The following is a 24,349-nucleotide window of genomic DNA, read 5'->3' as shown; positions in this document are numbered from 1 at the left end:
CATTCAGTTGCACAACTGACTAGGTATCGCCACGTTTCCCTTCCCCAAATATGCAACAACTAGCATGGGTTGCTAATATTACTAGGATTGTTCCTTTGGCTACTGGAAATGAAAGAAAGTTGAAATCAAATAATTGCCTCTATAGATATGGTCTGATTTTGGCTATAGGCTACTTTTGAAGCAAGGTAAGACATGCCTCATAATATTTAGTAAAACGTTAAGGTTTCAAAGAATGAAGTATATGTTTTTAAAATGCATACTGCCTCCAGTGGTGTGTGATACGCTGATGAAGCCTGCCTTCTGTTGCCTATGCTTTTGCTGTTTGAGATGCTGTGGCAGCAGCTCTCGCTCTGTCTGACAGATTTATCTGTATGCGTGTAATAAGTAAGATACATAACAAATATACTGTACTTACGCACCAATTTAATTACACTCAATTATGCAAATTACCTATAGACCTCGAAATTGAATTTTCTATTCTTTTTAACCCTAACCCTGCCTAACCCCCAGTTCCAATGCTGGCCCTCTGTAGCTCAGCTGGTGCTTGTAACACCAGGGATAGTGGGTTTGATTCCTTGGACCACCCATATATAAAATGAATGCACACATTACTGTAGTTGCTTTGGAAAAAATACATGTTTTATCACACCCATTGTATACGCAGTGGTGGAAAAAGTACCCAATTGTCATACTTGAGTATTAAGTAAAAGTGAAAGTCACCCAGTAAAATACGAATACTACTTGAGTAAAAGTCTAAAAGTATTTGGTTTTAAATTGACTTAAGTAGCAAAAGTAAATGTAATTGCTAAAATATACTTAAAAATATACTTTTGATCCACCACTTAGAAAAAAAAAAATATATATATATATATATACTTATCTTCTTATGGCTGGGGGCAGTATTGAGTAGCTTGGATGAATAAGGTGCCCAGAGTAAACTGCCTGCTACTCAGTCCCAGAAGCTAAGATATGCATAGTATTAGTATATTTGGATAGGAAACACTCTGAAGTTTCTAAACCTGTTTGAATGATGTCTGTGAGTATAACAGAACTCATATGGCAGGCAAAAACCTGAGAAAAATCCAACCGGGAAGTGGGAAATCTGAGGTTTGTTGTTTTTCAACTTATTCCCTATTGAAGATACAGTGGGATATTGGTCATGTTGCACTTCCTAAGGCTTCCACTAGATGTCAACAGTCTTTAGAACCTTGTTTGATGCCTCTACTGTGAAGTGGGGGCTCATAAGGGCTGTTTGAGCCAGGTGTCTGGCAGAGTGTCATGAGCTCGTGACGTGAGAGCGAGCTCTGTTCCATTGCATTTCTACAGACAAAGGAATTCTCCGGTTGAAACATTATTGAAGATTTATGTTAAAAAACATCCTAAAGATTGATTGTATACTTCGTTTGACATGTTTCTACGGACTGTAACGGAACTGTTTGACTTTTCGTCTGCTCATGCGTCATGAATTTGGATTTGTGAACTGAATGCGCTAACAAAAGGAGTTATTTAGACATAAAGATGAACTTTATCGAACAAATAAAAACATTTATTGTGGAACTGGGATTCCTGGGAGTGTATTCTGATGAAGATCATCAAAGGTAATTTTATACAGTGCCTTGCGAAAGTATTCGGCCCCCTTGAACTTTGCGACCTTTTGCCACATTTCAGGCTTCAAACATAAAGATATAAAACTGTATTTTTTTGTGAAGAATCAACAACAAGTGGGACACAATCATGAAGTGGAACGACATTTATTGGATATTTCAAACTTTTTTAACAAATCAAAAACTGAAAAATTGGGCGTGCAAAATTATTCAGCCCCTTTACTTTCAGTGCAGCAAACTCTCTCCAGAAGTTCAGTGAGGATCTCTGAATGATCCAATGTTGACCTAAATGACTAATGATGATAAATACAATCCACCTGTGTGTAATCAAGTCTCCGTATAAATGCACCTGCACTGTGATAGTCTCAGAGGTCTGTTAAAAGCGCAGAGAGCATCATGAAGAACAAGGAACACACCAGGCAGGTCCGAGATACTGTTGTGAAGAAGTTTAAAGCCGGATTTGGATACAAAAAGATTTCCCAAGCTTTAAACATCCCAAGGAGCACTGTGCAAGCGATAATATTGAAATGGAAGGAGTATCAGACCACTGCAAATCTACCAAGACCTGGCCGTCCCTCTAAACTTTCAGCTCATACAAGGAGAAGACTGATCAGAGATGCAGCCAAGAGGCCCATGATCACTCTGGATGAACTGCAGAGATCTACAGCTGAGGTGGGAGACTCTGTCCATAGGACAACAATCAGTCGTATATTGCACAAATCTGGCCTTTATGGAAGAGTGGCAAGAAGAAAGCCATTTCCAATTTGTAAGTCGCTCTGGATAAGAGCGTCTGCTAAATGACTTAAATGTAAATGTAAATGTAAATTTCTTAAAGATATCCATAAAAAGTGTCGTTTAAAGTTTGCCACAAGCCACCTGGGAGACACACCAAACATGTGGAAGAAGGTGCTCTGGTCAGATGAAACCAAAATTGAACTTTTTGGCAACAATGCAAAACGTTATGTTTGACGTAAAAGCAACACAGCTCATCACCCTGAACACACCATCCCCACTGTCAAACATGGTGGTGGCAGCATCATGGTTTGGGCCTGCTTTTCTTCAGCAGCAGCATGGTTAAAATTGATGGGAAGATGGATGGAGTCAAATAAAGGACCATTCTGGAAGAAAACCTGATGGAGTCTGCAAAAGACCTGAGACTGGGACGGAGATTTGTCTTCCAACAAGACAATGATACAAAACATAAAGCAAAATCTACAATGAAATGGTTCAAAAATAAACATATCCAGGTGTTAGAATGGCCAAGTCAAAGTCCAGACCTGAATCCAATCGAGAATCTGTGGAAAGAACTGAAAACTGCTGTTCACAAATGCTCTCCATCCAACCTCACTGAGCTCGAGCTGTTTTGCAAGGAGGAATGGGAAAAAAATTCAGTCTCTCGATGTGCAAAACTGATAGAGACATACCCCAAGCGACTTACAGCTGTAATCGCAGCAAAAGGTGGCGCTACAAAGTATTAACTTAAGGGGGCTGAATAATTTTGCACGCCCAATTTTTCCGTTTTTGATTTGTTAAAAAAGTTTGAAATATCCAATAAATGTCGTTCCACTTCATGATTGTGTCCCACTTGTTGTTGATTCTTCACAAAAAAATACAGTTTTATATGTTTATGTTTGAAGCCTGAAATGTGGCAAAAGGTCGCAAAGTTCAAGGGGGCCGAATACTTTCGCAAGGCACTGTATTTATAATGCTATTTCTGATATCTATTTGGGTTGTTTTAGTCTCTGAGCGTCGTACTCAGATTATTGCCTGGTTTGCTTGTCTTTTTTCAAATCTGACACAGCGGTTGCTTTAAGGAGAAGTGTATCTAAAGTTCCATGTATAACACTTGTATTTTCATCAACATGTATGATAAGTATTTCTGTAAATTGATGTGGCTCTCTGCAAAATCACTGGATGTTTTTGGAACTACTGAACATAACGCGCCAATGTATACTGAGATTTTTTTTATATAAATATGAACTTTATCGAACAAAACATACATGTATTGTGTAACATGAAGTCCTATGAGTCTCATCTGATGAATATCATCAAAGGTTAGTGATGAATTCTATCTCTATTTCTGATTTTTGTGACTCCTCTCTTTGGCTGGAAAAATGGCTGTGTTTTTCTGTGACTTGGCGCTGACCTAACATAAGCGTTTGTGGTGCTTGCGCCGTAAAGCTGATTTGAAATCGGACACTGTGGTGGGATTAACAAGAAGTGCATCTTTAAAATGGTGTGAAATACTTGTATGTTTGTGGAATTTTAATGATGAGATTTCTGTTGTTAGAATTTGGCGCCCTGTACTTTCACTGGCAGTTGTCATATCGATCGATTAGCGGGATCTCAGCCCAAAGAGGTTTTTAAGTATCCAAAGAAAAGTATAGATCATTTAAAATTCCTTATATTATGCAAACCAAACGGCACGATTCTTTTGTTTTTTAATTTACAAACAAAGCATTTGTGTTTAGCCTGTTTAGTGTTTAGTGAGTCCGCCAGATCAGATGCAGTAGGAATGACAAGGAATTTTCTTTTTAAGTGCGTGAATCAGACCGTTTTCCTGTCCTGCTAAGCATTCAAAATGTACCGAGTACTTTTGGGTGTAGAAAGTACATTATTTCTTTAGGAATGTAGTGGAGTAAAAGCAAATGTTGTCAAAAATATAAATAGTAAAGTAAAGTACAGATACCCCCAAAAAATACTTAAGTAGTACTTTAAAGTATTTTTACATCACTGGGTCTGATATACCATGGCTGTCAGCCAATCAGCATTCAGGGCTCGAACCACCCAGTTTATAATATATTATTTGTTACCTATGAGTGACCCGTTGAGGAAGAGTGCCACTCCGAACAGCACGCCCACACACAGGGCCAGGATGAAAGGGCGTCGCCGGCCCCATTTCAGGGTGCAGCGATCGCTGGCTGAGCCAATCAGAGGTGTGAAGATTAGGCCCAGGATGGGGCTCAGGAACCATGTCAGGCTGTAATACTGTTCTGGAAGACCTGGAGATCGACAGGAAGGAAACGAGAAGGGGGTTAGGGTTTATCATCAAATATAAACGCAACATGTAAAGCATTGGTCCCATGTTTCATTAGTGGAAATAAAAGATCCCCGAATTATTCCATACATACAAAAAGCTGATTACACACACTCATTTTCTCTGGGCTATTAAGGCTACCTGCACGTTTCTGTCATCTTGGTCAAAGTAGCCCTTTTACGTAGTGTTACTTGCTGAATGACAAAGCAGATTCGGTGAAGTGTGCCAATTCACTGGCTACTACGCAGGCACAGAATGGAGTCCTGGTGTACATAAATGGGGTAGCCTACATGCTAGTAATATGCAAGTAACAACACCATCTTAGAAGGACACTTGTGGGTGATTGTCATTCATCCATCGTCTTATCCAACAAACTGATATTTGGAAACATTTTGTCACAATGAATCATACCAGCTGTCTGTTCTGTGTTTAAGATCCATTCAAGTGCAATATGTTAGATGAGGCCTATTCTGCCTTCTATTCTTTTGGCCAAGTGGCTTTTGATTTGGCGCCATCCAGTGGCTGTTTCGTGTAGCAGCAGCTAGCGTGTACTCCGCTGTGCTACTTCTTTGTTGGTGGTAAAAACAGGAAAAATGATGCAGTTCATGATGTTGGAAAAGAGTGACATAATGCGGAGGTTTATCTTCTGCCATCCTTCTTGTTAAGCCTTTGTTAAGCATGGTCTGTAAGTACAAATAATTTCTAAGATGTTCATCTTTTAGTATTCTAAGTATTTTCTGCAGGTCATGTTTTAATTCTGAGTTTTTAAGTAAATCGATTACATGTATTCCCTCGTTAGCCTAGCCTGCCTGTTAAGTGCTGTTTTGGAGCTAGCTTCTCCCTACATGTGATTTCTCTTCACACTTAAGTTAGTTTACATGTTATATAAATACTAATCCTATTTAGAACAATATTCAAGCAGGATATGTTTTCTATGTACAGTGTTGGTCAAGTATTGTATTGTTCACTATGTGACTATGATACGTCGGTTAGACTCGGTTGTGCATTAATAATGCCTTTTAGTCTGAGATGCTCCAATGACTTCATTTTTACACCGTTTCAACTATAAAACTGGAGGGTTATGGAAAGCCTATCTCTGACTCTGGTTAAGTTCTTGATTGGAGTTTGACTGGCTGTCACATTATGGTTGCATACACCTTAAGGAGGATAGTACGAGGCCACACCCCCTCACCGTGATAGACGAGGGCACACCCGCTCACCGTGATAGACGAGGCCACACCCCCTCACCGTGATAGACGAGGCCACACCCGCTCACCGTGATAGACGAGGCCACACCCGCTCACCGTGTTAGACGAGGCCACACCCCCTCACCGTGTTAGACGAGGCCACACCCCCTCACCATGTTAGACGAGGCCACACCCCCTCACCGTGTTAGACGAGGCCACACCCCCTCACCGTGTTAGACGAGGCCACACCCCCCACATTTTCAATGAAGCAAAGTGATCATTTATAATATAAAACTTTGCCAGTGAGAACAAATCTCACATTTCATTCTAAGAACTCTGGAATCAGCTAAAAAATGAAATAAAAAGAGTAGGCTACTCTTATACCTGCTCAGAAAATGTTATAACTTTCCCACTGGGAACACACTGGTCGAATCAATGTTGTTTCCACTATAGTGGATTATGGTCTTATCAGAGTGTAGACTAGTGGGTTATGGTCTTATCAGAGTGTAGACTAGTGGGTTATGGTCTTATCAGAGTGTAGACTAGTGGGTTATGGTCTTATCAGAGTGTAGACTAGTGGGTTATGGTCTTATCAGAGTGTAGACTAGTGGGTTATGGTCTTATCAGAGTGTAGACTAGCGGGTAATGGTCTTATCAGAGTGTAGACTAGTTGGTTATGGTCTTATCAGAGTGTAGACTAGTGGGTTATGGTCTTATCAGAGTGTAGACTAGTGGGTTATGGTCTTATCAGAGTGTAGACTAGTGGGTTATGGTCTTATCAGAGTGTAGACTAGTGGGTTATGGTCTTATCAGAGTGTAGACTAGTGGGTTATGGTCTTATCAGAGTGTAGACTAGTGGGTTATGGTCTTATCAGAATGTGGACTAGTGGGTTATGGTCTTATCAGAATGTAGACTAGTGGGTTATGGTCTTATCAGAGTGTAGACTAGCGGGTTATGGTCTTAACAGAGTGTAGACTAGTGGGTTATGGTCTTATCAGAGTGTAGACTAGCGGGTTATGGTCTTATCAGAATGTAGACTAGTGGGTTATGGTCTTATCAGAATGTAGACTATACAGGATCTCACAGTAAGTGAAGCCCTGTTCACATTCTGGTTCAAGTGAACCTGATGGTTGTTGATGATGACCATGACCCAGGTGGCTTGGGAACCCAGAGCTCCACTGTCCCCCAAACATCACTACTTCCTGTTGCCTGTAGACGGACTTGCTGTAGACATGTCCTTATGACCCCTCAATGACCAATCAATGAGACATGACTTCCTCCTCAAGGTTTTAATTGAGGTTACTCACAGGGCCCCAAAACTGTGTTTCTGTAAATTGTTCACTTGTTTTGGTCACAACCTGCTGTCGGGGTCGGATACAAACACATAAAATGTCGCAAACAGATTTTAATCTGTCGGTAAGCAGTTTGTTTCTTTGGGAAAGCGGTCGGGGTAAACAGGATGTCCGATTCTAGTAAATAAAGACCAGGATTTTTCTCTCCACCGGGTCAAAGATGTGGAACAATACTGAGAGCAGTGTGACTCGCACTACTTCAGGATATATTTACTGTTGCCCAGCGAGACTTAGGACAGACAGATTTAGACCATGTAGGAAAGAGCAGAGTCACAAAACTAGACAGAGGGGGGTGAGGGACAGAGAGAGGGGGCGAGGGATAGAGAGAGGGGGTGAGGGATAGAGAGCGACAGTGAGAGGGACAGAGAGACAGCTGGACAGAGGCAGAGAGAGGGGGGTGAGGGACAGAGAGAGACAGTGAGAGGGACAGAGAGACAGATGGACAGAGGCAGAGAGCGAGAGAAACAAAGAGAATGACTGAGGGGAAAAATGAAAACAACTCACAGTGGGTAATAAGGACGTGAGAAGGGGACAACTCACAGTGGGTAATAAGGACGTGAGAAGGGGGCAACTCACAGTGGGTAATAAGGACGTGAGAAGGGGGCAACTCACAGTGGGTAATAAGGACGTGAGAAGGGGGCAACTCACAGTGGGTAATAAGGACGTGAGAAGGGGACAACTCACAGTGGGTAATAAGGACGTGAGAAGGGGGCAACTCACAGTGGGTAATAAGGACGTGAGAAGGGGGCAACTCACAGTGGGTAATAAGGACGTAAAGGGGGCAACTGAGAAGGGGGAGAAGGGGGCAACTCACAGTGGGTAATAAGGACGTGAGAAGGGGACAACTCACAGTGGGTAATAAGGACGTGAGAAGGGGGCAACTCACAGTGGGTAATAAGGACGTGAGAAGGGGGCAACTCACAATCTTCTCCATCAAAGACGTTAATCTTGACACATCATTCCCATTTGACACACAATGGCGTCCCATATGTGGAACTGAACGAGCACAGCTGGCTCATTCATATGGCTCTGGTCCAGGCCTTACAGTGTGTTCAGTCAGTCTTGGTGCCAGCTCATATAGCTCCACAACGGAATCATTAGACACAAATGCTATCAGTGCATCTTGTGGAATTCCTTGGGTAAGCAAGGTGTCAGGTCAGTTTACCCTTCCCAACCCAATGACCATTAGGCCACAGTCAATAACAATGACATTTACATTGACTTGGCTGAGACACTTAGAGGTGATTTATCGATGGCTAATGTCTGGAAGTGGATGGGACATGTAGAAGGACAAAGGTTTTTATTACTTCTACGAGGATGTTCTGTTCTGAGGAATGGAGAGCTTAACAGTCTAGAGGCTGGTCCGTCTCATGTGTCACAACACCTTATATAGTAGGCCCTGGGCTGCAAAAGCTGCTCAGATCAAAACAAGTGTCAAGCACACACACACACACACACACACACACACACACACACACACACACACACACACACACTAATTAACCACCTGTACACTAATTTACGCTCCCAGGATTGAGCTTTCGACCTGTCCATTCCTCCTTTGCTGCTGCCATTTAGATATAAAACAATTTCATCCGATACGTCACCCTTCCCATCCAACCATTTTTATTAGAGGGCTTTTCTTGAGAAAATGAAACTGACCATAAATCATGTTGGGGTCTGAGTGGTTGGTGTGAAAAGTGAAAGCAAGTCAGGGACTGTAGGAGAGAGGGAGGAGGGCTTGGGGGGGGTGAAGTGAAGTAGTCACAGGCTGGATGATAGAGGACTGGCAGGAAGCGGGTGCTTTCTGGGGCTGCGCTGCTGCCAGCTAGACTTGGTCAGGTGCATAACAGCCTGCCTGGCCTTAACACTTGGAGGGAGAGAGACAGACAGAGGAGGAAACATAGCAGAACCTCAACAGACCAGGGTTACAGTACAAATCATTGTCCCAAATGGCATACTATTCCCTATATAGTGCCCTACTTTTGATCAGAGCCAATAGGGCTTTATAGGGAATAGGTTGCTGCTTGGGAAACACCCATTAACAACTGCTAACAAAGCCCTCTTCAAGAAAAACACCTTGACAACAATCAATGTGTAGCTGAGATGGCTGGCAGTTTAAAATCCTTGGCAACAGGGACAGAGAGGGGTTTACATCTACATTCTTCGGGAAAAAAAGGTGCAATCTAAAAGAGCTATTCAGCTGTCCCCATAAGATAATCCTTTGGAGAACCCTTTTTGGGTCCAGGTAGAACCCTTTTTGGGTCCAGGTAGAACCCTTTTGGGTTCCATGTAGAACCCTTTTCACAGAGGGTCCTACATGGAACCCAGGAACCCAAAATTGTTCCACCTGGAACCAAATAGGGCTCTCCTATGGGGGACAGCCGAAGAACCCTTTTTGCTAAGAGTGTCGGCTAGCAGAGGGATGTCCTGTATGAATTATTTACAGGATCATTTCACATGCTGTTCTCAACCCTCACTGAGTTTCCAACAATAGAAATGCTGTTCTCAACCCTCACTGTGTTTCCAACAATAGGAATGCTGTTCTCAACCCTCACTGTGTTTCCAACAATAGGAATGCTGTTCTCAACCCTCACTGTGTTTCCAACAATAGGAATGCTGTTCTCAACCCTCACTGTGTTTCCAACAATAGAAATGCTGTTCTCAACCCTCACTGTGTTTCCAACAATAGGAATGCTGTTCAACCCTCACTGTGTTTCCAACAATAGAAATGCTGTTCTCAACCCTCACTGTGTTTCCAACAATAGAAATGCTGTTCTCAACCCTCACTGTGTTTCCAACAATAGAAATGCTGTTCTCAACCCTCACTGTGTTTCCAACAATAGAAATGCTGTTCTCAACCCTCACTGTGTTTCCAACAATAGAAATGCTGTTCTCAACCCTCACTGTGTTTCCAACAATAGAAATGCTGTTCTCAACCCTCACTGTGTTTCCAACAATAGGAATGCTGTTCTCAACCCTCACTGTGTTTCCAACAATAGAAATGCTGTTCTCAACCCTCACTGTGTTTCCAACAATAGAAATGCTGTTCTCAACCCTCACTGTGTTTCCAACAATAGGAATGCTGTTCTCAACCCTCACTGTGTTTCCAACAATAGGAATGCTGTTCTCAACCCTCACTGTGTTTCCAACAATAGAAATGCTGTTCTCAACCCTCACTGTGTTTCCAACAATAGGAATGCTGTTCTCAACCCTCACTGTGTTTCCAACAATAGAAATGCTGTTCTCAACCCTCACTGTGTTTCCAACAATAGGAATGCTGTTCTCAACCCTCACTGTGTTTCCAACAATAGGAATGCTGTTCTCAACCCTCACTGTGTTTCCAACAATAGGAATGCTGTTCTCAACCCTCACTGTGTTTCCAACAATAGGAATGCTGTTCTCAACCCTCACTGTGTTTCCAACAATAGAAATGCTGTTCTCAACCCTCACTGTGTTTCCAACAATAGGAATGCTGTTCAACCCTCACTGTGTTTCCAACAATAGAAATGCTGTTCTCAACCCTCACTGTGTTTCCAACAATAGAAATGCTGTTCTCAACCCTCACTGTGTTTCCAACAATAGAAATGCTGTTCTCAACCCTCACTGTGTTTCCAACAATAGAAATGCTGTTCTCAACCCTCACTGTGTTTCCAACAATAGAAATGCTGTTCTCAACCCTCACTGTGTTTCCAACAATAGGAATGCTGTTCTCAACCCTCACTGTGTTTCCAACAATAGAAATGCTGTTCTCAACCCTCACTGTGTTTCCAACAATAGAAATGCTGTTCTCAACCCTCACTGTGTTTCCAACAATAGGAATGCTGTTCTCAACCCTCACTGTGTTTCCAACAATAGGAATGCTGTTCTCAACCCTCACTGTGTTTCCAACAATAGGAATGCTGTTCTCAACCCTCACTGTGTTTCCAACAATAGGAATGCTGTTCTCAATCCTCACTGTGTTTCCAACAATAGAAAGAGCTAATATGCAAGCAGTGGGTCTCAGCCAATGAATAATTATGTGATGCACAACCAACCGAAAACACAGAGTGAAGATATAGAAGCTGAGAGAGAGCGAGACAGCTTGAGAGAGAGAGAAGCTGAGTGAGAGTGAAGATATAAACTGAGTGTACAAAACATTAAGAACACATGTTCTTTCCATGACACAGACTGACCAGGTGAATCCAGGTGAAAGCTGTGGTCCCTTATTGATGTCACTTGTTAAATCCACTTCAATCAGTGTAGATGAAGAGGAGGAGACGGGTTAAAGAAGGATTTTTAAGCCTTTTAATACAACTGCGACATGGATTGTGTATGTTTGCCATTCAGAGGGTGAATGAGAAAGACAAAAGATTTAAATGCCTTTGAACGGGGTATGGTAGTAGGTCCCAGGCACACTGGATTGTGTCAAGAACTGCAAATGCTGCTGGGTTTTTTCACACTCAACAGTTTTCCGCAAGTATTAAGAATGATCCACCACCCAAAAGACATCCAGCCAACTTGACACAACTATGAGAAGTGTAAGAATATTTCCAAGATAAAGAGAGGGACAGAGGACTAACAGCCAATAGAGGACTAAAGATCAATGGAAATAGTGTTTTTTTCTGTAGTAGGGGATTAATGCAGGGACATGGGAGGAATTTGTCTGCATATTGAGTATGAAATAGGATACTTATCTGGCTATTGGCCCAGTTTTATTGCAAGGAATTCTAATTGGTCAACCACAGGCTAGGGCTGGGTTATAAAACTAGATCCTGCCCCTTTGTTCACTGGAGAGAGTCTCAGGAGAGCATCACTGAGGACAGGGGAGAATGACCATCTACTTCCAAGCATGATTTCCTATTTGAATAAACCCTGATTTGATTTGGGGTCTGTGTTATTAAAGAATAACATCAACTGCTAACAAAAGCATTGGAGTCAACATGGGCCAGCATCCCTGTGGAATGCTTTCAACACCTTGTAGAGTCCATGCCCTGACAAATTTAGGCTGTTGTGATGGCAAATGGGGGGGTAGCAACTCAATATTAGGAAGGTGTTCTTAATGTTCAGACACATAGAGAAAGAGATAAAGAGAGAGAGAGAAAGAGAGCAAAAGAGAGAAAGAGATTGAGGGACTAAAAGAGAGAGATGCCAGTTTAAATGCATTGACACATTTGTAGCAGAGCCCCTGAGAGGTGAGAGCGGTGGAAGGGGGGGGGGGGGGGGGCTGGCCTACATCGTGTTGGGATGTGAGTCATAACGTTTGTGTGAGGGGGAGTGTCCGTGAGGAGACTATTTAATAAAACGCCCATCCATTCCAGAAGAGATGCGTTCCTACTCACACAAACACACAACATTTGATGGATGGAGGCAACAGAGCACTCGTTTCCCAGTTAAACAGTGGTGCGGTACACTCTTAGAAAAAAAGGGAAGAACCCTTTTGGGTTCCATGTAGAACCCTCTGTGTACAGGGTTTTACATGGAACCAAAAGGGTTCTACCTGGAAAAAAGGGTTCTCCTATGAGGAGCCAAAGAGCCCTTTCAGGTTCTAGATAGCACCTTTTCTTCTAAGAATGTAGGGAGCAGTGATTAGAGCAGCCGGGTCCACAGTACTGCCGGTTCCACTGTACTGCCGGTTCCACTGTACTGCCGGGTCCACTGTACTGCCGGGTCCACTGTACTGCCGGGTCCACTGTACTGCCGGGTCCACTTTACTGCCGGTTCCACTGACAAAGTACTATAGCTTTTAAACAACTTCAGAAAACCAGAGGAGCGAAACTTCAATTCATTCTGTAGCCTAGAGATAACTATCAACAATAGACAATAACACTGAAATACAATTAAGAAACTAAATAAACTGCATCAACAAAATGTAATTTTGTTACGCACTTAAGAAGTGAACCATGATGACAGGTGGAGGCTCCTGCCAATAGAGCCACCGGTGGCACAGCGGCCTGCCTGCCTTCCTGCAGTTGACATCGAAAAGTGTGATTTAATTACCGAGGGCGGTTTAAAGTGCACCCAGTGATGAAGAGCTTTGCCAGGCTCCGCCGACCGAGCAGAGAGCAGGGTATATCTGACTCAAATAAGAGACCTAGAGACAGACAGACAGATGGACAGACAGACAGAAATCCCCCTCACGGCAGGCTACGTTGCAGCGTTTGTTTTCCGTGCTGATCTGAGGGTGTGTGTGCATGTCTGTGTGTGTGAGTGAGTGAGAGTGAGAGGGGGGTTGTGTTTGTATTGGTGCATTCATTAAGCAGCGAAAGGAGATGCTCAGGACCCAGGTTGGGGAGTCCGTACTGCCCTGTAATACAGAATAGAAGACAGCCAGGACAGGGGAGTCCGTACTGCCCTGTAATACAGAATAGAAGACAGCCAGGACAGGGGAGTCCGTACTGCCCTGTAATATAGAATAGAAGACAGCCAGGAGAAGAGCTAGCTCAGCTGTCCCGCAGTATGAATCACACACACACGCACAGCTGTTTGTTCCCCCTTCTTAGCGCGTAGAACAGTAGTGTCATCAAGGTGCCTTCAAGGTCATTCGCACAGTGCGGTAAGATGATGTATTGTGTGTTAGCAGTGTACGGGTGAATGAGAAGAGAGGGGCCGTCCTCAGCTCTGATTGACTGATTCCGAGCTGGCTTCTAATGTAACAAGGAGATTTTGTTTTATGCTGCATCCACTCTACTCGCATTTAAAACTGCAAGAAACACACACACACACACACACCTGTTAGTCAGCAGTGTTACATAATACTGCAGTAGTCAGTAGTCAGCCACAGTCCTGGGACACTGCAGTAGAGGCGGAGGAAGAGAGGATTCTTCCTCCAATCAACCCCAGCAGAGACATGGTGAATTTAACACAGACGGGGACGAAATAAGACTAAATTGCGTCGTGTTGTATGTATACAGATTATTAAAATAAGACTAAATTGCGTCGTGTTGTATGTTTACAGATTATTAAAGGGATACTTTGGGATTTTGGCAATGAGACCCTTTATATACTTCCGCTAACGTGAGTTAGCATTGGCTTGTGAAATTACCTCCAACTTCCTTCATACTGGACACAGAGACATAACAATGGTATCCACAACTTCATCTGACTCTGGGGAAGTAGGTGGATAAGAGCGTCTGCTAAATGACTTAAATGTAAATGTAAATGTGAAGGGCCTCCTTAACAACATCCCTTTAACACAGCCCCCCAAAGTCAAATCAGACAGAAGATCACTAAAAATGAGCCATTTCTCACATTATACTGCCGTCTCCATGGACTCCCTCACAATACATAACTCTAAATTCCATTTTGTACAACTGGGAGTAAACCACAGCATCACAAATTCTAGGCTAAAATGAACTGCTGCAGTAGCATCTGCAACGTTCTGTGACAACACAACAACAACAACATTACCACCCAGTCACTACACCTCATTAAACATTCTCTATTGGAAGCTAGTCAGACAAATTAGGTTCCCAACGGGGCTCCTGGAACGAAATAGGTCACAGTGTGGGTGTTTCCTGCTTTTGTGGGCACAGATGGCTCAAGGTTCGGAGAGTGATGACGATGGCTATATTGAAATAAAACAAACCCTAAATGAATAGGTCTCGCTCTAGCCAAAGGATCTGGGTTCAACAGGCACTGATTGTTTTGGAGAAGCTGATGAAAAGCCTCACAGGCCACGAAACAATGGAAGACAACCAGAGAGAATAAAGGTTGATTGTAAAGAGCGTGGTAATGTTTATGATATTAAAAAGAACAGAGGCCAACATGGACCATAAAGCTCCTAGGCGTAATGGTTCCCATCAGGGTTGGGGTCAATTCCATATTCAGGAAGTACACTGAAGTACACTGAAATTCCAATTCTATTCAATACTTTTCAATGAGGGAAAATGTGGAATTGGAATTTGGTTTACTTTCAGAATAGAAATGGAATTGACCCCAACCCCGGTTCCCATCCTTTTATTACCAATGGTTTTGTTTCTAGTTGGCCTGTTATAGTCAATCTATGTTCAACCCATCAGATCCATGGTCACTGTGATGTCTAGGAACAAGACATTAGCCTAACACTTTGCATAATGCATTTTATAGTCAGAAATTAGCTAAAGCTCACACTGACAATTATTAAAAATCCATTATGAAAGAGAGAGTGTGTGTGTGTGTGTGTGAGAGAGACTCTGCTCTATCTGTGAGATGTGGCATACCCATGAGGCACGGCACAGTGATGTCTGGGGCTGGCAGCAGGCTGGCAGCAGGCTGTGAGGTGCGTGTGTGTGTGCCTCAAAGCCTCTATCAGTAAGCTCCAGAGTCACGGAAGGTTCCTGCCCCCTGCCTGCCCACACACACTGCTTCCCGTGTGACATCACACACACACACACACACACACACACACTGCTTCCTGTTTGACATGTAATAAGGTAAAGGGCCCCATAAGACGACATGGGATGGGCCCCATAGGACGACATGGGATGAGCCCCATAGGACGACATGGGATGAGCCCCATAGGACGACATGGGATGAGCCCCATAGGACGACATGGGATGAGCCCCATAGGACGACATGGGATGAGCCCCATAGGACTACATGGGATGAGCCCCATAGGACTACATGGGATGAGGCCAGCTCATATTGACAGAGTACTGGACAAATGAACGAGCACATGACATGACGCACACAGCTCATATCAGAGTGCTATATGTCATCTAGCTATCATCTCACGTTAATGAAAGGAAAACGCCCCAGCTTAATGTGAATTAAAGCAGTTAGATCTGATAGAGTGATGAGATGAGTCTACCGCAAGTCCTCCATCTCGTTGCCTGAGTTCAACTGTGGGCAGTCAGAGAAATGGCTAAATCTCTCCTTGCTGTCTAACTGGGAGGGAAAGAGGGACAGAGAGCCAGCAGTAGTGGGTGCCCTGGGGGGGCCTGTGTGTATTTGTGTGTGTGTGTGTGTGTGTCATAGCAGTATAGATTTCAGAGGTCTACTAGCAGTGCATTCATTAAACCCACAGTGGGATTTCACAGTGTGTAAGTCACTGACTGTTCTTTGTGGCCACACCATAACCTTGCTGAGATTGGACATTGGACATACGCTATGCAATGTTCAGCTAGTTTAGAGGTAGGCAACTTGATGTTTTTACTGAACTGGAAGAACAGGTGACCAGACCAAGTGATCCATTAGCTCAGTTGGTCAGGTCTGGTGCCTCCAATCCTGCACCACCTGCAGCACTCCAGGAACAGGGTTGCCTACCCCCGAGATAGATTACCTAAACATGTCATCTAGCATTATTTATTGGAGTCAACTGTGTAGTGCAAAACGTGGACCCAGGGGGGCCACAGGACTGGGTTTGGGCAAGGACAAAACCCAAAACGTGGACCCAGGGGGGCCACAGGACCGGGTTGTGGCATGGACAAAACCCAAAACGTGGACCCAGGGGGGCCACAGGACCGGGTTTGGTCAACCCTGATCTGAGCTGTGACCCTACTTATACAATGTCCAACTGACAATATCCAACTAATAACCCATTGTCCAACTAACTTTTCCCCAGAATTCAATATGCAAGGTATGCAGGAATGTTGGATGGGGATTGAGGACTAGTATTTTAACAGAGAACCACAACAACACAGCCTTAAAATTCCACAAATTCCAGCCTCATTAGAAATGCCACCTGTCCCGTGTTTTTCCAGTTGGATCATCCCTCCCATCACCAGCTGAGAGTTGGGTTTGTCGGTGACCTCACCCCCCAAAAATGATTCCAGTTGGATCATCCCTCCTATCACCAGCTGAGAGTTGGGTTTGTCGGTGACCTCACCCCCCAAAAATGATTCCAGTTGGATCATCCCTCCCATCACCAGCTGAGAGTTGGGTTTGTCGGTGACCTCACCCCCCAAAAATTATTCCAGTTGGATCATCCCTCCCATCACCAGCTGAGAGTTGGGTTTGTCGGTGACCTCACCCCCCAAAAATTATTCCAGTTGGATCATCCCTCCCATCACCAGCTGGGAGTTGAGTTTGTCGGTGACCTCGCCCCCCAAAAATGATTCCAGTTGGATCATCCCTCCCATCACCAGCTGAGAGTTGGGTTTGTCGGTGACCTCACCCCCCAAAAATGATTCCAGTTGGATCATCCCTCCCATCACCAGCTGAGAGTTGGGTTTGTCGGTGACCTCACCCCCCAAAAATGATTCCAGTTGGATCATCCCTCCCATCACCAGCTGAGAGTTGGGTTTGTCGGTGACCTCACCCCCCAAAAATGATTCCAGTTGGATCATCCCTCCCATCACCAGCTGAGAGTTGGGTTTGTCGGTGACCTCACCCCCCAAAAATGATTCCAGTTGGATCATCCCTCCCATCACCAGCTGAGAGTTGGGTTTGTCGGTGACCTCACCCCCCAAAAATGATTCCACAGAGAAAAACAGGTGCGGGGGGTTTAAAAATGTGCCGGCTCACACAATCCCGCCTAGCAAACTTCTCAATCTACATCTCTTTGTGGTGATTCTTCTTATTCAGCATAGGGAAGTAAACACAGATGGACAAAATGGAAGCCTCCTGGCTGCCTTGCAAATAGTTGGCATTTCTGGACAACATGCCATAGGGCAGGGATGCCAGGGATTAGCCAGTGGCGTGGTGTTATAATACAATCATACGATATGCCTACCGTTAGTTCATCAGGCAGCCGCAAAATCTGTGAAGTTCGCATTTGCACTGGGGATGGAAAATAACCAAGATGACCGGCTGTAGGACAGATGTGTTGTTTTACTGTGTTGGGGCGTAATCAAATATTTAGTCTCAATTGAAGCATGGCTGGTTAGATTTTTTGCATACTCTCCAGCATGATGATAGTACTCATAAATCACACGTCCTACTGCAGCTATTGCGAAATAGTAAAAACCTATAAATAGGCACGTTTGACTGTCTATGTAGCATATATCAGTGGACAGTCAAACGTGCCTATGTAACTAATGTGAAATGGCTGGCTAGTTAGCGGTGCGCGCTAGTAGCGTTTCAAATCGATAACGTCACTCGCTCCGAGACCTTGAAGTAGTTGTTTCCCTTAGGGATTTTAACGTTAAGGATCTTAACTCCTCCCTGTAATAACACTAAAGGCACATAACCTGGAGCCATCTAAACCTATACCCTGCCTTCCAACATCCAAACATAACCTGGATCCATCTAAACCTATACCCTGCCTTCCAACATCCAAACATAACCTGGATCCATCTAAACCTATACCCTGCCTTCCAACATCCAAACATAACCTGGATCCATCTAAACCTATACCCTGCCTTCCAACATCCAAACATAACCTGGATCCATCTAAACCTATACCCTGCCTTCCAACATCCAAACATAACCTGGATCCATCTAAACCTATACCCTGCCTTCCAACATCCAAACATAACCTGGATCCATCTAAACCTATACCCTGCCTTCCAACATCCAAACATAACCTGGATCCATCTAAACCTATACCCTGCCTTCCAACATCCAAACATAACCTGGATCCATCTAAACCTATACCCTGCCTTCCAACATCCAAACATAACCTGGATCCATCTAAACCTATAACCTGCCTTCCAACATCCAAACATAACCTGGATCCATCTAAACCTATAACCTGCCTTCCAACATCCAAACATAACCTGGATCCATCTAAACCTATACCCTGCCTTCCAACATCCAAACATAACCTGGATCCATCTAAACCTATACCTTGCCTTCCAACATCCAAACATAACCTGGATCCATCTAAACCTATACCCTGCCTTCCAACATCCAAACATAACCTGGATCCATCTAAACCTATACCCTGCCTTCCAACATCCAAACATAACCTGGATCCATCTAAACCTATACCCTGCCTTCCAACATCCAAACATAACCTGGATCCATCTAAACCTATACCCTGCCTTCCAACATCCAAACATAACCTGGATCCATCTAAACCTATACCCTGCCTTCCAACATCCAAACATAACCTGGATCCATCTAAACCTATACCCTGCCTTCCAACAGCCAAACATAAGTGTAACGGTTTTCTTGACTTGAAGGAGAGGCGGACCAAAACGCAGCGTGGTTTCTATTCATGGTTATTTAATGAAGAAAACTATACATGAACAGACTAACAAAAACAAGAAACCTAAAACAGCCCTATCTGGTGCAAACACAGAGACAGGAACAATCACCCACAAACACACAGTGAAACCTAAAACAGCCCTATCTGGTGCCAACACAGAGACAGGAACAATCACCCACAAACACACAGTGAAACCTAAAACAGCCCTATCTGGTGCCAACACAGAGACAGGAACAATCACCCACAAACACACAGTGAAACCTAAAACAGCCCTATCTGGTGCCAACACAGAGACAGGAACAATCACCCACAAACACACAGTGAAACCTAAAACAGCCCTATCTGGTGCCAACACAGAGACAGGAACAATCACCCACAAACACACAGTGAAACCTAAAACAGCCCTATCTGGTGCCAACACAGAGACAGGAACAATCACCCACAAACACACAGTGAAACCTAAAACAGCCCTATCTGGTGCAAACACAGAGACAGGAACAATCACCCACAAAACACAACACCAAACAGGCTACCTAAATATGGTTCCAAATCAGAGACAATGACTAACACCTGCCTCTGATTGAGAACCATATCAGGCCAAACATAGAAATAGACAAACTAGACATGTAACATAGAATGCCCACTCAGATCACACCCTGACCAACCAAAACATAGAAACATACAGAGCAAACTATGGTCAGGGTGTGACAATAAGGCTGAGATGGATCCAGGTTCCAACATCCAAACACAGTCTTAGCAAGCCTGGCTTTCTATAGATTAGAGCAAATCCACAACCTTATTCATGAGTTTATACAACAGTAAAACTAGATTAACCTTATGCATGAGTTTATACAACAGTAGGCCTAGATTAACTTTATGAGTTTATACAACAGTAAAACTAGATTAACTACATCTATTAGTTTATAGAGCAGTAGGAATAGATTAACCTTAGTCATAAGCTTATATAACAGTAGGTCTAGAGTAACCTTAGTCATAAGGGCAGATGTCATGTAAACTGGTATTATTCTTAATGTTAGACACAGAGAGAGAGAGAGAGAGAGAGAGAGAGAGAGAGAGAGAGAGAGAGAGAGAGAGAGAGAAAATGCAATATTAGGAAGATGTTCATAATGTCTGGTATACTCAGTGTATATCGTCTAGTTCCCATACATTGTCTGGTGTAATGCCATTCGCTCTAGGCCTATTCAGGTAGACAGTAGTACTTATAACCTATAATACTTATAACCTATATTCCCATGCACTGTATAGTTCTCATATATCATGTGGTTCAGATGAGCTAGGCTTATTCATCTAAACAAATGTCACATTTTTGGTCGTTACCCTTCTGTGAAGAAAATAATAAACAATGAGTGTGGTTGAAAAATGAGCAAAAAGCCCTGATACGGGGATATTATTCTCCTGAGATTGTGTTCCCACGTTTATGAGCCATGAGTGGGTTCCTGTTGGGGAAAGCCTGTAGAGGAGCCAGCCAAACATTCACAGGAGACTCAGACCATAGAGTTCACTAACTTTTGCATATACTGTACTTAACAGCCTGGGTAAATATATATATATACACACATCATTTTTTTTTAAAGAAAATAATTGTTCCATAAACCTTGCGTGCTACCTCTTAGCGTTGCTTATGTCACATCTGTACATCACTCCATCCACTCCCTCTTACCAACCCTCTCCCCCTTCCTACCCCTTCATCACGTTCCCGCTCTCTCCCCCTTCCTACCCCTTCATCGTGTTCCCACTCTCTCCCCCTTCAACACGTTCCCACTCTCTCCCCCTTCATCACGGTCCCACTCTCTCCCCCTTCATCACGTTCCCACTCTCTCCCCCCTCCTACCCCTTCATCACGTTCCCGCTCTCTCCCCATTCCTACCCCTTCATCATGTTCCCACTCTCTCCCCCTTCATCACGTTCCCCTCTCTACCCCTTCATCACGTTCCCACTCTCTCCCCCTTCCTACCCCTTCGTTCCGTTCCCACTCTCTCCCCCTCCTACCCCTTCATCACGTTCCCACTCTCTTCCCCTTCATCCGTTCCCACTCTCTTCCCCTTCCTACCCCTTCAACATGTTCCCACTCTCTCCCCCTCCTACCCCTTCATCACGTTCCCACTCTCTCCCCCTTCCTACCCCTTCACCATGTTCCCACTCTCTCCCCCTCCTACCCCTTCATCACGTTCCCACTCTCCCCCTTCCTACCCCTTCGTTCCATGCCCACTCTCTCCCCCTCCTACCCCTTCATCACGTTCCCACTCTCTCCCCCATCCTACCCCTTCATCACGTTCCCACTCTCCCCCCTCCTACCCCTTCATCACGTTCCCACTCTCTCCCCCTTCCTACCCCTTCACCATGTTCCCACTCTCTCCCCCTCCTACCACTTCATCACGTTCCCACTCTCTCCCCCTTCCTACCCCTTCATCACGTTCCCACTCTCTCCCCCTCCTACCCCTTCATCACGTTCCCACTCTCTCCCCCTTCCTACCCCTTCATCACGTTCCCACTCTCTCCCCCTCCTACCCCTTCATCACGTTCCCACTCTCTTCCCCTTCCTACCCCTTCAACATGTTCCCACTCTCTCCCCCTCCTACCCCTTCATCACGTTCCCACTCTCTCCCCCTTCCTACCCCTTCAACAATAACTCTCTCCCCTTCCTACCCCTTCGAACCGTTCCCACTCTCTCCCCCTCCTATCCCTTCATCACGTTCCCACTCTCTTCCCCTTCCTACCCCTTCACCATGTTCCCACTCTCTCCCCCTCCTACCCCTTCATCACGTTCCCACTCTCTTCCCCTTCCTACCCCTTCACCATGTTCCCACTCTCTCCCCCTCCTACCCCTTCATCACGTTCCCACTCTCTTCCCCTTCCTACCCCTTCACCATGTTCCCACTCTCTCCCCCTCCTACCCCTTCATCACGTTCCCACTCTCTCCCCCTTCCTACCCCTTCATCACGTTCCCACTCTCTCCCCCTTCCTACCCCTTCGTTCCGTTCCCACTCTCTCCCCCTTCCTACCCCTTCGAACCGTTCCCACTCTCTCCCCCTCCTACCCCTTCATCACGTTCCCACTCTCTCCCCCTTCCTACCCCTTCATCACGTTCCCACTCTCTTCCCCTTCCTACCCCTTCGTTCCGTTCCCACTCTCTCCCCCTTCCTACCCCTTCATCACGTTCCCACTCTCTCCCCCTTCCTACCCCTTGAACCGTTCCCACTCTCTCCCCCTCCTACCCCTTCATCACGTTCCCACTCTCTCCCCCTTCCTACCCCTTCATCACGTTCCCACTCTCTCCCCCTTCCTACCCCTTCATCACGTTCCCACTCTCTCCCCCTTCCTACCCCTTGAACCGTTCCCACTCTCTCCCCCTCCTACCCCTTCATCACGTTCCCACTCTCTCCCCCTTCCTACCCCTTCATCACGTTCCCACTCTCTCCCCCTTCCTACCCCTTCATCACGTTCCCACTCTCTCCCCTTCCTCCCCCTTCGTTCCGTTCCCACTCTCCCCCTTCCTACCCCTTCGTTCCGTTCCCACTCTCTCCCCCTCATACCCCTTCATCACGTTCCCACTCTCTCCTCCTCCTACCCCTTCATCACGTTCCCACTCTCTCCCCCTTCCTACCCCTTCGTTCCGTTCCCACTCTCTCCCCCTCCTACCCCTTCATCATGTTCCCACTCTCTCCCCTTCCTACCCCTTCGTTCCGTTCCCACTCTCTCCCCCTCCTACCCCTTCATCACGTTCCCACTCTCTCCCCCTTCCTACCCCTTCATCACGTTCCCACTCTCTCCCCCTTCCTACCCCTTCATCACGTTCCCACTCTCTCCCCCTTCCTACCCCTTCGAACCGTTCCCACTCTCTCCCCCTCCTACCCCTTCATCACGTTCCCACTCTCTCCCCCTTCCTACCCCTTCATCACGTTCCCACTCTCTCCCCCTTCCTACCCCTTCATCACGTTCCCACTCTCTCCCCCTTCCTCCCCTTCGTTCCATTCCCACTCTCCCCCTTCCTACCCCTTCGTTCCGTTCCCACTCTCTCCCCCTCCTACCCCTTCATCATGTTCCCACTCTCTCCCCCTCCTACCCCTTCATCACGTTCCCACTCTCTCCCCCTTCCTAGTTCCGTTCCCACTCTCTCCCCCTCCTACCCCTTCATCATGTTCCCACTCTCTCCCCCTTCCTACCCCTTCGTTCCGTTCCCACTCTCTCCCCCTCCTACCCCTTCATCACGTTCCCAACCCCTTCGTTCCGTTCCCACTCTCTCCCCCCTCCTACCCCTTCATCACGATCCCGCTCTGCCACCCGTACGTACCCTGCACACCTGACTCGGCATAAATGCATAAATGACACTTCTGAAGACCCATGACACAGTTGTTACAACACTCTTAAAATAAATATGTTATCTTTTTTCTAAGAGTGTACTAAGGCGAGACTTCAAACGGTGACATAATCAGAACGCTGAACAGCAATGACAACCACCAGCAGACCAAGGAATTGAGGCGTCTCAAGCCGAATCAGTTCAGTTGAATCTGACCCTGACTGTCACCATCCTACAGTGATGTCAGTTTACACATAATTGTATTTGAGCAGCTCTAGTGTAAAATACCATTACCCTTCTCTACTGTAGGCTGTGTCAACAAACATCCCCTACGTGAGCTGCCTGTTTTTTTTAAATGTTTTATTTCACCTTTATTTAACCAGGTAGGCTAGTTGAGAACACCTTTATTTAACCAGGTAGGCTAGTTGAGAACACCTTTATTTAACCAGGTAGGCAAGTTGAGAACACCTTTATTTAACCAGGTAGGCAAGTTGAGAACACCTTTATTTAACCAGGTAGGCTAGTTGAGAACACCTTTATTTAACCAGGTAGGCTAGTTGAGAACACCTTTATTTAACCAGGTAGGCTAGTTGAGAACACCTTTATTTAACCAGGTAGGCTAGTTGAGAACACCTTTATTTAACCAGGTAGGCTAGTTGAGAACACCTTTATTTAACCAGGTAGGCAAGTTGAGAACACCTTTATTTAACCAGGTAGGCTAGTTGAGAACACCTTTATTTAACCAGGTAGGCTAGTTGAGAACACCTTTATTTAACCAGGTAGGCAAGTTGAGAACAC

The 24,349-nt window shown here is 45.0% G+C and overlaps 1 protein-coding gene across 1 annotated transcript in view; it reads right to left on the bottom strand.

Moving 5' to 3' along the window:
* The window catches only part of LOC115128730 (solute carrier family 45 member 4-like), a 71,411-nt gene that overhangs the window by 13,371 nt on the left and 33,691 nt on the right, over window positions 1–24,349 (bottom strand). The window contains exon 4 of the mRNA XM_065018002.1: window positions 4,418–4,606. Coding sequence (XP_064874074.1) covers window positions 4,418–4,606 — 189 coding nt within the window. The remainder of the gene's footprint in view (window positions 1–4,417; window positions 4,607–24,349) is intronic.

This window comes from Oncorhynchus nerka, linkage group LG4, assembly GCF_034236695.1.
Source record: "Oncorhynchus nerka isolate Pitt River linkage group LG4, Oner_Uvic_2.0, whole genome shotgun sequence".
Lineage (NCBI taxonomy): Eukaryota > Metazoa > Chordata > Actinopteri > Salmoniformes > Salmonidae > Oncorhynchus > Oncorhynchus nerka.
The sequence above is the reverse complement of the archived record's forward strand: the minus strand, read 5'-3'. Positions and strand labels throughout refer to the sequence as shown.